The sequence below is a fragment of the Brienomyrus brachyistius genome, chromosome 21 (genome assembly GCF_023856365.1).
Source record: "Brienomyrus brachyistius isolate T26 chromosome 21, BBRACH_0.4, whole genome shotgun sequence".
In the NCBI taxonomy this organism is placed as follows: Eukaryota; Metazoa; Chordata; class Actinopteri; order Osteoglossiformes; family Mormyridae; genus Brienomyrus; species Brienomyrus brachyistius.
In genome coordinates this window covers 8268687-8284260 of record NC_064553.1, presented here as the reverse complement: position 1 = coordinate 8284260, position 15574 = coordinate 8268687, and the positions used below count along the sequence as shown (strand labels likewise).

Below are 15574 nucleotides of genomic sequence, written 5' to 3'. Positions count from 1 at the left end.
ATAGTTTTTTTTGATCATCCACTGGAGGTCCAGCGGTCTGGGCTTTCTCCTGGCGGTTAGTCATTTACCCTCCCACTCCTCCCTTTGCGCTGTTCGATCTGCACTTCCTGTAACCATACTGGTGTCTGCTGGTCCCACCGCGTGGGGAACAGGAGGCCACGTCACGGCAAATTTGCCGCGGCACCTGGCCCCACAGACGCATCCCCAGATAAAAACCGTGTTGTGATACAAACATCAGAGATGTCTGTAGGTCATACGAGGAACATGTCTAGTCAGCAAGAGTAGGGTTGTTGGGATCGCGGGCATGTAATTCGTTATAGCGTGGCAATTTTATGGTCTGTAATCTTATTTTGTGTGTGTGTGTGAGAGAGAGAGAGGGGGAGAGAGGGAAATGGAGAGCTAGTGCGTGGAATCTGTGATATTGTCTCTAAACTGAAACGGCGTTTATTTTCGTTCTTGCCCTTCGGTTTTGTAATCGGCTGCAGTCCCCTCATGGTGATTAACGGGAGCTCCCCCCGCGCCTCCCCCACACTCTTCTCCTCGACTCCTCCTTCCCGCTCTCTGCTTTTTCACTCTGGTTGCCCGTCCCTATGTCCCTGGTCTGTGGGAACCGGGTGCTGAAGAGCTGCTTGACAGCGCGGGAGCATCTATAAGCACTAATGACGAATCTGTGAAAAGGGGACGGTCGTTGGCATCGGCGACATGAAAATTAACGAAAAGCGATGGAATGGAACGATTTGCAAACTAATGAGGCAACGCTGTCATTAGGAGCGCTGTGGCATTTCCGGGAACGCTTGCTGTTCATTAGACGTCTTTGCGTGTGAATTTTAACAAATTGTTCAATAATCCAGTATTCATGACCATGTTCAAATTCAGTCAATTTTGCTAACAAGCCTGAAATCAGAAGTTAGTTTTCCAAAACATTCGATGGCCCTGCAGCACATACTTATTTAATGGCCAGTGCATTTGCATCGCAGTCTGGTTGGCTAAATTAGTACACGTTTAATTACTGGGATGGGTGAGTTTAATTCATATGGGTTTTGCAGAGGCAAATGTGGCTATTAGAGTTCAGAGTGGTGAGTGTTTATTTCTGCCAAGGGTAGCTTAGACAGGATCCCTTCAGGCCAGGTAGAGCTGGTGGGGGTCCCACAGCTTGCTGCAAATCCGTCCTTCGTCTGACTAGGTCACCTAGCATCAGTGTTTCCTAACCCGGTCCTCGGGGACCCCCCAGACAGTCCATGTTTTTGCTCCCTCCCTGCTCCCTGCCAGGTAGGACAATGTGCAGGTCCCTGAGGACCGTACCTTACATCATCGTACCGTGTTTGGATTTAAATGCTTTTGAGCTGTATTTGCCATAGTTGGTTTGAGGCAAATAAAACATCTGAAATAAACCAGGGCTATAATGCTGATTGAGACGATGCATTGGTTAGCACTGTTGCCTCACACTGCTGGGACCAGGGTTGAGTCTCCGCCCGTGACGTGACTCTGTGTTTGTGGAGATTACATCTTCTTCCCGTGTCATTGTGGGGTTTCCTCCAAGTCCTCCGGCTTTCCCCCACAGTCCAATTAGATGCTGAGGTGAAACGGAGTTGCCAAATTGTCTGCAGGTGTGAATGTATGTGTGAATGGTGAGTGTGCCCTGTGATGGGTTGGCACCCCGTCCTGGGTTATTCCCTGCCTTGTGCCCGTAGCTTCCAGGATGGACTCCGGACCTGTTGGACCCTGCATATTTTCTCAAGTGCTAGTAGGTATAGGATGAATGGATGGATGGTGGAGAGAGACTTTGATTGGCTGTAGTTCTGGGAATCTATTAAACCCATATTTTGAAAGGAGTTTTATGCGGCGGCCGAAATCTTAGTCGAACTGCGTGCAGAGTAGCCTCTCGTAGTTTCCATCCGGCAGCCTTGGAGAGTAGCTTTGTAATGTCCGAGGGCAATGGCATGGCGACGGTAACACGACGAAGGTTACTGCAGGAGAATGGCTTCGACTGCTGATGAGAACCCGCAGCTCCTACTTTACTCCCATCTCATTCCAAACATTCACATTGACCCTCATTCCTCTCTCTCCTTCTGTCACACCCCCCCCGGAGACTTGCTGTCCCGTAGGCGGGAGTTCAATGCCATCGATCAGCCGGCCGGTGGAAAATGTCACGTCTGGATTAGCTGCTGTGAAGCTACATGGTTCTACGGTGCTGATGGAATCTTCCTTTTACGTGATTTTATTCAAGTTTAATAATCTCTAGCACAAAGCAGGCTTTCCAGCACAGTGTTGACGGAGCCCTGCTGCAGAGAAAAGCAGATGTGTCATTATTGATTGTGCTGCATGTGCTATTATCTTTTTTCCATGTTTATCCCACTCTTAAACCTAAGCAACTGAATTGTTTGTATTCTGAATTAAATGAGACGACGGCAGCCCATGTATTATGGCTGGATGAGTGAGCATTTTCTCTGCTCTCGTGAAATCGTCTCTTCGGTCCCTCTTCTATTTTGCATTGCACATTTTCAGAATAATTACTTGGAATTACTTGGAACGTTTGATTTGAGTGAGAATAGCAAATGAAGTGTCGAAAAAGAGGTATTTGGGTTCTGTTCTGTTCTGGTCGTTTTTCTGTAGGTCCTGCAACAAGGTGATATCTTGGTCTTTCTTTTTAATTAAAACATTTACCATTAACCCAGGCTACAGGTGCATTGATAGATGTCATTGTTGAAGGTATTGTGATTGTTCTGCTAAAATAACATACAAAGTTGACGTTACCATGATGACGCATATGTGTATATTTCAAAGTAGAAGAATATTTAAGTTTATTTTTCGTCAATTTTTACCTTAAATTTTTTGCTTAAAATTGCACTTTTCTTTTAACAATTTGAAAAGTTCAGTTGTTAAGTCTCCTCAATTCCTGTGAGCTTCTGGTTACCGGTTAACAGTTGGAACTAGGGTACGGCAGGGATTAGAAGCCGTCTACTTAATGTCATCACTGTGGTGGCAATGTGTGTAATTGCTCAAAGGGTTTTTAATTGTATGTATATCAGGAAGCGTTTAAGTTTGTGGATTAGGGAGTTGTTTTCCAGCAGTGTGTATTTGATAAAGGTTTTGTGTCAAAGTGTACTTTACTTGTCATAAGCCTGCATAACATCCATTTTAGACTGGACTTGCAATGAAGTTTGTGAGTATCCTTAGGGACTTCACAAGCGACACCTGAAACCCTGCATTTGCACAGATAATATGATCTTTGCAGTGGTCTTTTTTACAGGAAGGCATAATATTTCCCAGAAGAATTATTTCCAGCTTTGCTATTGCAAAATATAACACGTAAATGAAACCGAATAATGCATCAAAATGGCTTATAACTGCAAGCAATATTCTTGCTTTCTCATTCCTAATGTCCCCGTGAAAATGCATTAAAATATCTTTTTTTTTTTCCCCTGGATTGCTTTTTACACACGCCTTACCTCTAGCAAAATCTAGCCAGTAAATGAAGTTTTGACTGCAGTACAGTAAGCAAAATAAGTCAAAATGCTATTATGGGACAGATACCCAAACATCATGTAGAAATAGCTCATTCACTCGAGAAACAAATGGCTGGTTAGTACTGCTAATGAAAATTAATGTATACTTAAAGCTGATTGGAGAAATAATAGATGTTTTATTAAAAAAATTCACTTTGAAAATCTTACCAAATAAACGTTGAAGGAGATGGAGTTGCGCTCCAGCAAGGTGTGATTTGGACATAAGGAGGCGGAGTTGGACTCCGTCTGTATTTAAACATGTTTGAAACTCATTATTTTAAGAAGTGATGATACATTAGGTGATATAAGGGTATTTTGTCGTCCTTATGCATTTTATAAGTGTTTAATTGCAGCATGAGTGTGCTGTCACTGTGGAAGGTTGACTTTAGTAAGCATCTTAAGTTAATGACAAGTGTAGCTACTCAACAGTGTGACCCTGTACTGGATTGGTAATGATGGATGGATGGATGGATGGATGTAGCCACTCTAGATATAACTCTTATTTCCTTTCAGTCTGTTACCTTCCAGAAGGGAACATGGCAGCACAGAGTCATTAAGAAAAATCATGTGGTGCTTTAGACTATATTAAATACAGAAGTTACTGAAAAATGGGACCAGGTGAAAGAAGTCAGGATACTGGACCCAGACAAATGGCCGTGATGTGGCGCTTCTATGAGGTGTCGGGTGCCGGGGAGCATGCCCCTCTGTGACTCGTGAGGTGTGGAGGTCTTTAATTATGTTTAGCCCCCCCCTAATTTCTTTATGAAATTGGTTTCACCCTTGCCCACTGTACCAGTGCGAATAACGATGACTCGCGCAAAATTCAAGACCGTCGTCCTTCACGGTTCTGGCCGTCGGAGCCGCCTCACGTACGCGCAGTCGCAGTGGCTGGTGCTGCTGATTGCCCTCCCCACACAGTGTCTGCAACCTCAGCCCCGACTGTGGAAAATTTCAGCAGCAGCGTGCGGCCGCCTCAGTCTTAAACCCAACCGCGGAACGTCCGTTGAGGCAGCCATAAATATTTCACACAATCTGTGTTTGTTAATAAGAAAATATCCTGGGGTGTTCACTGCCCCGAATGCCAGATGACAGGCCTTCACCAGCATGCAGGTTGCAAGCCTGTGTTTTTATTTAAGATGATTTATTTCTGTGTTCTTGTTGCGCTGCTGAGCTTGCTGGAACGCACACAGTCAGCCACCATATGTTTTACAGGTACAGATGCATTCATAACGTTCTTCATTAGATGTTTAACCCTAAAATGGCACACTGTCTCATTGGTGCAGTGCGTAGGACCATTGCCTTGCACCTCCAGGGTTGTGGGTTCAGATCCTGCCTTTGTTCCACACGTTTGGAGATCGCGTATTTGTCCCCTGTTGCTTGAGTTCCCTCTGAGTGCTCCAGTTTCTTTCCACAGCCCACAGATGTTCTGTTAGGCCAGAGCTCTTCAGCTCTTGACCTCGATTCCAAATCCAGGCCTGGTTTTCAGTTCTCCCATGTAGCTAGTTTAATAATTACTGATTCTGATTGGTCACAGAGGCTTCACACCTGGCTTACGGGTAAAGGAAGACTGGAAAACCAGCAGAGCTTGGACCATGAGGACCGGGATTTGAACAGCTAACCGTGTTAAGCTAATTGGCCGCTTTTAAGTTCAGGGCTGCACGATGTCACATCATGATATCACATCTCGAAATGTGAAATTTCCATGACTGACTTAGCAATATTTATAAAACAAAAAATGAGATGAAATTATTCAAAATAAACCATATCCAAATAGAACTTGCCTACCAACACAGTGTGTCAAATGAGTTAGTTGTCATACATCATGTTAACAGTGACAAACTGGTGTTGACAAATGCGATGTGTTTATCGTGCATGTGTACGATATATCGCACAGCCCTGAAACGATATATGACAAAGCCCTATTTAAGTCATCAGTAGTGTGTGCTCGCAGAGTGTGACTGGCCTGTGATGGACTGGTGTCCCGTACAGGCTGCCCCCAGCCTCGTGGTCTGTCCTGCCCGGGATAGGCTCCGCCCCCCTCCGTGATACTGCCCAGGATAAGTGGTCAGAAGATTGATTGGATAAATAACTCTTTGCAGCTGAGAATCATGTGACCATGAGTAAAAAAAAAAAAAAACAAACAAAAAGCCTCATACTTCTTTGTTATTCAACAGCAACGTGAGACGGTGCCACATGGATCCCCCTCCCCCACTGTAAGGCTCCCAGCAGAATATCCCCTCTGAGAGATGAAAAGCATGACTTACAATGGCAGTGATTGTGTTCTAAGAGAATGAATGCCCTGTGGATGGGGCTTGTCCTGCTGCTATGGCGACGAAACCCCGGAGAACAGAGACCAGGTGTCCATTTGTCCCCCGCTGATACTGACATCAGGGGTCAGCTGAGGTCACTGCCAGCCTTCTGATGGTGCTTGTTAGCCTGTCCTGTACTCTTGTCCTGTTTCACCAGTATAGTTACATTGGCACAGCTGGTCGCTGCGATCGTCGTGGGCGGGCCGGCGCGTAGCTCAGTGGGTTAGACCTCCATGCTTGTGTTTCAGAAGGTCACTGGTTCGAATTCCGTCCTCGGCAGAATAGTCGTATGTCAGTGGGGCCCTTGAGCAAGGCCCCCGAAGCCCCAAAATGGTCCAGGGGCCCCAGATAAATGCGGTGACCATGTGCTCAGAGTCCAAGCTTTAAGCTGTGTATGTGTTACAAAGGAGAGCATGACGGGATATGACCAAAGAAGCATTACAATGTACCTGTACTTGTGCACATAGTAATTAAAGCATCCTTTCATCTGAAAAATGACCCTGTCATCTCTTGGAGACGGATATTTCGCGTGACTGGCCGGATTCTCTGTGCTGAGGTAGAGGAGGTGTGAGCTGTTCAGCTGCTGGGAGCCACTCCGGTAATTTAGTCAGAGGGTCACCACAGCGGCGTGTTTGTTGGCAGGACTCCACACCGCACTGCCACGCCACTGTCACACAGCAGCGGGCGGCAACCGCGTCCTGGTTTCTCATTGTCCTCTGTCCCCATTGAGCTGCCCCCCCCTCCAACACTGCACGCCGCACCTGTGTCTTTGAATATCAGGTGTTGTGCTCTTTGTCTGACGGCCGTAGGTGGTTATGGTCCGTGCCTGATCTGCTGGATTTTTCCCTTCTGCGAGTGGGATCTCTGGACCTGTTCTGACCGCGGACGAGCGCGTGTTGATATTTAACCGCGTTTTTTCCACTTTCTGAAAAAGCTGGGATCTCCCTTGAGGATTTCCCGCAGTTGATCCGTTTGCACTGCCGAAAATGTTTGTTTTCTTGACTCAACTCTATAGCTGGAAGTGTCTCGATTTTAATACATTTTGTGAAATATTTGCTTTACAATGTGCTTTTTTTAAATCTGTGTGGTCCATACTTTTTTAATGACCTGATATCCCACCCAGGGTGCTCTCTGCTGCCTGGCATGAGCTCTAGGCCCCCTCATGAACCTGTATGTGGATTGAGGTGGATGGTTGCTAGGAGCAGCCATAGTGAAATGGGTAACTCCATGCGTTTTGGGGTCAGTTTCTGCCCCCTGGTTCCGTGCGTGGAATATGTATTTGACCATGATATCTGTGTGGTTTTCCTCCTGCAGGCCGAGTGAATGGTTGCTTGCAAATTACCCTTGCTGAGTGATTGCCCCCTCTCAAGGCTCAGCGTGACCCTGTACAGTGTCACATGTACAGCGGTTATGCAAGATGGATGGATTTTTTTTTTTAATATTGTAAAGTGTATTACGCTTCTCTGTTCTAGTGTCCATTAACTGTTTTCAGAAAATGATAACCGTATATGTAAATTTGAAAATTTAAATGCCAATTTAGTAATTATATTTTGCATGCGGTTGTTTTTGCAAATCAGTCGATGACCTGAATACAGTCACCCCTTACAAACACTTCACAGAGAATAATTAAATTAAATCCTGTTCAGTGTTACTATAGTTCTAAAAATTAAGAGTACCAGGTTTGCTAAGTATTATAAGAACATAATAAGGAACATTTTAATGCTTCCTCCGGTACATTTTCTTGTTGTTATGTAGCTGTGATAAGTTAAATAATAAGAGTTAATATGGGGGGTTGAACTGTCAAGCTCTAAAAGAGATGAAGTTTTGCTGAAAATGGAATTTTAAGACGACCGTGTTCTGATGCATGTTCTTTGGTTTTGCAGCACACAGCGGAGATGAAAAATCACGATTCTCTTTCATGAATTGATCCTTCGCTCAGTTAGGAAATTCCTTCAGAATCATGAATCGATTCGTTCACTTCTGGCACGTACCCCATCAAATTTTTTTCCCATTGTGGAAGATCACTTTCATGTTTTAATGAAATTATATCCAAGTCGTATTGCACTTATTTTAATGTAGGCTATTACATTTTTTTGATTAAACCTTTATATGTATTCACTGTTAACAGGACAAAAAATTATTTTGTCAAGTATTTGATATTGCTTTTAGTGTCACATCTCAAGGGCAGTATTACAGTAACAGTAACAGTTACAGTAAGCGATGCTTCGAGTCACATGGTTATAATTAACTGTTGGTCACTGGCTGGTCTGACCCACTATCCATTGGGTACTTTTCTGACCATACAGAGTAATCCTGACCACTGTGCTTCAAGCCACTCCCATTCTTCTGGAGCCTCTACTGTCATTTATCTGGGTCACAGTAAAATTCCTACAGGATAATGTCTTTGGATGTGTGTGGTTTAATTCGTCCATGCTATTAAATTTGTATAATCCTAGCCTGTTATTCACAGAGAAGATTTATACCAGAGGTCTAATATTGTTTTTGCTTGGGGAAAGAAAAACAGGATGACCTTATGTTTATATGCAACGAATTTTAGCACAACTCAGTTAAAACAGTCAAGCGAAATTGTTGGTGGCGTTTACGCTTATTTTGACATTCGGAAACTGCACGTATTGTTACATTTAAATGCTGCCTCTTACGGTAAAAAGTTTGATTTTCCTTAAGGAAAATGAGTCTCCAGATGGGAAGTTTGGGAGCCTTTGTGCCAGGAAGAGGCGACGTTCGGCTGCACTGGTCTCACGCTGAAGATTATTTTTACCCAGAATTCCTTCCTACATTCAGGATTGCGTGCATGCAGACAGTGATTAAGTGCCTTCATGTTTTCTTGCTGAGCAGGCTTTTGTAACTCATGTGCAGATACACAGCTGCTGCTGTTCAAATGGTGCGAACTCCACCTGTTAGCTACTCGGCTTTGAGGCGCGCATATAGGATTACCTGCCGCGTACAATGGGATGACAGTGTGGGAAACGACACGCGAGGCATGCACATGTTATACAGCGGCAGCCAATGGGAGACGGAACAGTAGCTACAATCAGTTGCCATGGTGATTAATAACCAGTCCTGTGCCAATCACAGAAGTTCAGCTGGTCCTCATCACCCAATGAAGGATGAGTGGGACTACCTGGGTAGTTTGTTTATATATATATATATATATATATATATATATATATATATATATATATATATATATATATATAAAATCTTGTATGTTAATTTATAAGAACTGAATATTTACATGCCCTGCATTCTTAATTTTGGGTCACATTGAGCTTTGTGTATGTTATTTATTAAAATAATAAATGTATTAATTGTATGCTTTGTACCGTTTAATAGAGGCTTGTATGCAATATAACATATTTAATGTCCGACATAAATCATAGAGGGTATTTTGCTGAAGAAGGTCTCTTGCCAGCTGTCTCCCGGGGTTGAAAATGGCACCATGCTGACCCTGTCTGTGATCGTTTAGCTTTTTCCTGTTATTCTTCCTGAATTTTGGACTTTTTAAAAAAAAAAAAAAAAAGAAAAAAAAGATCCACTTTTCCTGATATCTGGGCAGTGATCCAGTGATCCAGTGATCGCTCTGGTGATCCAGCTTCTTGGATGCAGGTTTTTTTAAATGCAGTGTTGTTGTAGGCAGCACTGAATTTATGTTCAGCTACATGAGGTTAACATGTAGTTTTGCACGAGTTTCGCAGCTCGTTCCTCTACCTGCTGGCAGTCAGGTTGCCTCTGCTTTTGACCCAGGATCCGTGGTTTTCCCAGAAATGCCAAGATCTATATCAAATTTTAAAGGGGAGGGGGGTCACCCTTGAACTCCGATGCACGCTGCCCACTTGCATTAAGGACTTAAGAACAGATGCAGTTCCTTCTCCCTGGATCAATAATTCAGGGCCCATGCATTGTTAACGATGGACGAGTACGAATGATGTCGGCTGTCTCTCCGTGCAGGAGTTGGTCTCCGGCTTTGACGGTGCGGTCGGTCGCTGCTGAAAGCCCAGAGGAAGAGCGTCTGCCAGATGCAGGGATGAGGAAGAGCAGGAGTGTGCTGACCGTGTCACCCGACGATGTGAGTAACCTGGCAAGGCCGCCATACCATTGACTCTCTGACCGCCATGCCCAGCCCTTGCTGTAGGTGTGAGGTATCCACTCTGAATCCAGCTGTGTGTGTTAAACCAAGGGCGTCACAGAATTTTTGATATTGGTGGGGGGACAAAACTTAATTATTAATTATTTTTGGGGGGAGGGGTGCATGTCTCCCCCACCCTCTCAGATCCTACGCCCCTATATTAAACTAGACCAATGGATCTCAAACTATCCAACACTAGTGAAAGGCCCTTTCTAGTGGTATTTAAAGGTATTTGTGTGTTTTAAGGATTGGCCATAATGGTGGTCACACCCCACAGCAGGCAACTTTTTCCAAGCCCCCATCCCCAGTCGTCAACTTAGGCTCTCCATTTACCAGTGGCAAACATTTTCCAAGCTGGTATGCGATGTAAGAAATTTTGAAAACCACTGAATTTAGATGTACAAATGCTACAGCACAGTTTTAAATATGTTCACAGTCGCAATCATCAAAAAAAAATTGCTTTGTTTCCAAAATGATTCATCTTTAACCAGCGTTTCACAATCTATGAAGTAGAGCCGTTCCCCGTTGTGACCGATACCAAAGCGCTCTGTTGCCACAGATCCAGTTTGTGTTTAGAAATAGCTGGAAGTAGCCTCATTAAATGCAGGGGTGTCCACAAAGCAAAATAAACATCCGAGAAAACCTTCCCGGACGACTGGCTGCTTCGACGCACTCGCTGCGTTGGTGGGGAGAGAAAATGAAGGCGCCAACCTAGAGATTCATCACACGCTGCCGGCTTGACATGACTGAGGTGGGGCCTGCTGGTGACAGAAGACAGGAGGCGTCCATCAACAAGCCGGGGATGAAAAGGTGTCGGTGCCAAACTGAGTCATGGGCATCTGATCAAGGTGAAGTGGCTGGGTTCTGACAGTGGGGAATGTGGAGCGGAAGGTCGGCCCATCTCCGTGTTCTCTCAGGGTCCGAGACTTTGTCATACATTATTTGAGGCTCCTTGATGACCTGGGCTACAGGAACCTTATGCTTCGTGGTTTCCTGATGTGTTCTGCCTTTTGCACCACTTCCTTCTCAATAATGCTTTCCAAAGCCCTGCATTCCTCACCACTTCCTGCCTCATCCTCCTATCCAAAGCCCTGCATTCCTCACCACTTCCTGCCTCATCCTCCTATCCAAAGCCCTGCATTCCTCACCACTTCCTGCCTCATCCTCCTATCCAAAGCCCTCCATTACTCACCACTTCCTGCCTCATCCTCCTATCCAAAGCCCTCCATTACTCACCACTTCCTGCCTCATCCTCCTATCCAAAGCCCTGCATTCCTCACCACTTCCTGCCTCATCCTCCTATCCAAAGCCCTGCATTCCTCACCACTTCCTGTCACATCCTCCTATCCAAAGCCCTCCATTCCTCACCACTTCCTGTCACATCCTCCTATCCAAAGCCCTCCATTCCTCACCACTTCCTGTCACATCCTCCTATCCAAAGCCCTGCATTCCTCACCACTTCCTGCCACATCCTCCTATCTAAAGCCCTGCATTCCTCACTACTTCCTCCCATATCCTCATATCCAAAGTCCTCCATTCCTCACCATTTTCTACTCACATCCCACTCCCAACGCCCTCCATTCCTCACCACTTCCTCCCATATCCTCATATCCAAAGCCCTGCATTCCTCACCACTTCCTGCCACATCCTCCTATCTATAGCCCTGCATTCCTCGCCAATTCCTGCCACATCCTCCTATCCAACGCCCTGCATTCATCACCACTTCCTGCCACATCCTCCTATCCAAAGCCCTGCATTACTCACTACTTCCTGCCACATCCTCCTATCCAAAGCCCTGCATTCCTCACCACTTCCTGCCTCATCCTCCTATCCAAAGCCCTCCATTCCTCATCACTTCCTGCCACATCCTCCTATCCAAAGCCCTCCATTCCTCACCACTTCCTGCCACATCCTCCTATCCAAAGCCCTCCATTCCTCACCACTTCCTGCCACATCCTCCTATCTATAGCCCTGCATTCCTCGCCAATTCCTGCTCACTTCCTACCTCTGAACCTCTGCATTTCTTACTGCTTCCCAAGTACCACAATTGCTTACCAAGTACCGCAAGTACTCACCACCCCAGCTTCTAGAACTCTGCATTTCTCACCACTTCCCACTCAATTCCTGCTTTTCATGGTCTACCATGCCAAAGCAGATCATTTTTTTTAAATGATGATTCTCACAGCAATAATGGAAGACCTGCAGAGGTGATCTGTAGCGCAATGAAATTTTCAGTTGTTTATTTCTAAATGCTGTACATGTGGTCCTTTCACCGTTTCACACCAGCGAGCCCCAAATAAATATAGACCAGAGATCAAGACCCCCTGTCGCTAATCTGTGAGCACATTAACAACCGAGAACCATGTGACACATCTCTGCAGACCCCCATTGCTGGGTGTATGGACCCCTAGGGCACATGTACCTCAGTCTGAACGCCCCCCCCCCCCCCCCCACTGTAAAGCTTCTCAGTGAATTTTAGTCCCTAGAGTACGACACCATAAACAGTAAAAATAGACCTTTGACTCACAATTGTACATCAGTAGCAATTTTAATAACAATAATATAAAATACATTTTTTTCTCTTAAACTATTAAATGATTAGTTCGTACACGTGCCCTGCGCAGCAATTTTGGCAGTATTTGTTATTTTGTGGTTTATTCCAAAATAACAATTATGCTCATTTTCCGCTTGTTAGGTCCTTTCGCAGTGTTTCTTCCCTTCCAGCTTTCACTTCACCAATTTGAATATAAAACCTCCACACACAGCTAAAGCCAATTTAATAACGTCTCACTTCCCCCCGCCACCATTGACCTTTTGAGCTACTTGAATTACTGGAGAAGTGAGAATCCCAGTGGTTCAGTTAATGACGGCCAACTTGGAGAATTTCCTCAGCTATGGATTGTCAGCGTAAAAAAAGACCCCAGTGTACAGTACACTCCCCCCCCCCCCCCCCCCCCCACTCAGGCAGAGTGTGGGCGTGATTTTAAAACCTGGTGTTCACTGGGTGAAATTGTCTCTTGTTCTGCCGTGGCTCCATCCTTCAAGGAGATAGGATGCTAACAAAAATAGCGACGTATCATAATTCAGCATAAGTGATCCCCTCCGCGTCTTTGGGGTACGCTGGGGAGCGCAGGCCGTGTTTGTATATGTGGGGGTATCCCACCTTGTTTGGATCACGTCCACCTGGCGGGGGGGGGGATGCCTCGGGTTGACGGGTCGGCTGACACGTGGCGGGGCCAGATGAAGTGAAATCCCGCCTCTCTGCGGGGGCCAATCGCACAACTCCGCTCTCAGCCTGGGTCCAAGGAAGCCAAGCAGAGGGGTCACAGCCAGAAGTCTCCCTTTTAAATCCCAGAGAGTGGAAATATGGAATTCCACCCCATAATATAGCCCTGTAAGGTGCTGAGAAACGATAGCATTTGTTTTTTCAGCTTAACCATTTGGGCTGCTTGGCTTTTAAAATGCATGGCCATGCGGCCTTGATGCGGTTGCCATGGCGATCTGTGCTCCTCATTCATTCATACCGTTGCGTGATAACTTTGCAGGAGAAGTACTCATCTGTACCCTGGTCTGTGTGTGTGTGTGTGTGTGTGTGTGTGTGTGTGTATGTGTGTGTGTGCGCGCGCTAGGCAGTTTCATATTTGGGGGGACCAACTAATTTAAATACAAAGGTCTATTTCTTGGGGGGGATGAATGAAGTCAAATTAAATATTGGGCGGCACTGGTCCCCTCCTGTCCCTACCCCCCCTTCGACCTTCTCACATTTGAGGTTTCAGGCAGCAGAAGCTTCCAGATTCTTGAGGAATCCCCTCGTTTTCTGTTTTCATAGCGTCAGCTGGGGAGATGTTATTTGTTACCGCCGAGGATGTGGCGCGCATGCCGGGGCGGGTGGGGGTTACTTGTGCCCCCTCGTATTGGAACGTGACGGGAGCTTCCTATAAATGTGACTGCAGTCTGTACAGTAGCGGTGATAGATATACTCTTGTTGACAGCCTGCTCTGCTCATTCTGCTGCTCAGGGCAGCGGATCAGACAGATCTCATTTTCCAAGAGGGCTTCGCTTGATTGGCGGTGAGATACAGCGGATCGGTTTCCTTATGATACGGACGGCCGGCTGGTGGATGAGGCCGAGACAGACTAGAACCGGTGTCTCGCACTCATGTTTTTCGCAGCCCAGGAAGTATGTGCTGCGGCAGAGAGGACCACAATTTAGAGGAAGTAGGTTTTGCACTTCCTGTTCCAACGGAGTCTAATAATCTTTTAAGAAACTGAGAGTCCTAGGAGTGTTTTCCTTTTGTGCCTTTAAGTAAGCTACTCGGGACGAAAAGGGTCAATGAATCACAAATATCCAGTAGTTTAAATAAAAACCAGTCGAACCGTAAAGTATATGTTGATATTAGTGTGATAATTTATTATTAATTTATCGCATATTTTGCGCCCCCTCCAGGGCTGCGCTGGTACTGCAGTGTATCGATAAGTGACTGGTGCAGCTCTGGATTCCCCGAGAACCATATCACGGGGTTTGTGGCTGTTTGGAACCCGAATGGGTCGTGCCGGTTCCAGGCAGTCGGCAGCATTCTCCAAGTGGTGTAAAAATGGCTAATCCGCCTCTTTGGTCCAGCCTCCCGCAGTGTGGCCGTATGGGGTCAGCAGGAGACCAGCCGAAAGCTGTCTGCCGTTACCGCAACCCCCCCCCCCCCCTTCCCTAACTCCTGTTCCTGGCTCTCTGTGGCAAGTTAAAGCTCTGTGTTCCAAAGCCATAACCAGGCCAGCCTTCTGCCCCTGTCCCTGACACCCCCCCAGGCTCTGCATGCTGGACCGGCAGTATGATCTCGTTCTTGCTAAGTCTGCTGCATGCTGCCACGCCCTGGCGAGCACCCGCTGATGCCGCCTCTGCATGCAAGATCGTTTGATCTGTCGCAGTAAAAGCTAAGCAACAAAAAAAATTGGATAACCTGTCCAGAAGAGGTTTTTTTTTTTTTTTTTCTTTTAAATCTACCATGTCTGTTTCCATATGGAGTAACGGGGAACGTCAGAGATACTGCTGGTGGAGATTTCACTGTACCGCTGACGCTCGCTTGATATCTCTGTCACTCCAGTGCTCTTCATGTCTGCTGTCGTGTCCCATGTATTTCTTTCATGCATCCTGCTGCAACTTCTGAAATGAGGGAGCTCATTGGATGAAAGAGAGCCTACACACCTTGCCAGAGGGTTCCTATCCCCCCCCCTGGGATGACAGAGATTTGGGAGTGCATATGGTTGCTAGTCCCGCGAGAGCTTTTGAAAGGAACTGCGTCCTAGGAATGACAACATGAACGTGAAACGTCTTTAGCGGTAACTGAATGTACGTTGTCAGTCTGCCTTACCTTAAAGCCTGTGCTTTGGGTTGGGCTCCATGTTGTTGTTACCCTAAATAAATAAGTGACTGAGTTAGGATGACCCTTACATATGCCATCAGTGCTGGAGACCATGCCACCCAGGAAAACTCGGCCTTGATTGTCCCTTGATGCTTTAATTTTTGTGATGTAATGAGTAAATCCAGCTTCCTGTTTTCCATTGGCTAGCGAAGGTCAGGTGGAGGGGAATGATAGCCAATCTCTCTTATGTATGACT

The 15574-nt window shown here is 45.9% G+C and overlaps 1 protein-coding gene across 1 annotated transcript in view; it reads left to right on the top strand.

Annotated features, from left to right (window-relative positions):
* LOC125716486 (cAMP-specific 3',5'-cyclic phosphodiesterase 4B-like) overlaps positions 1-15574 on the top strand; it is an 81834-nt gene that overhangs the window by 5582 nt on the left and 60678 nt on the right. Inside the window, exon 2 of the mRNA XM_048988810.1 lies at positions 9785-9902. Within this exon, the coding sequence (XP_048844767.1) occupies positions 9785-9902 (118 nt within the window). The remainder of the gene's footprint in view (positions 1-9784; positions 9903-15574) is intronic.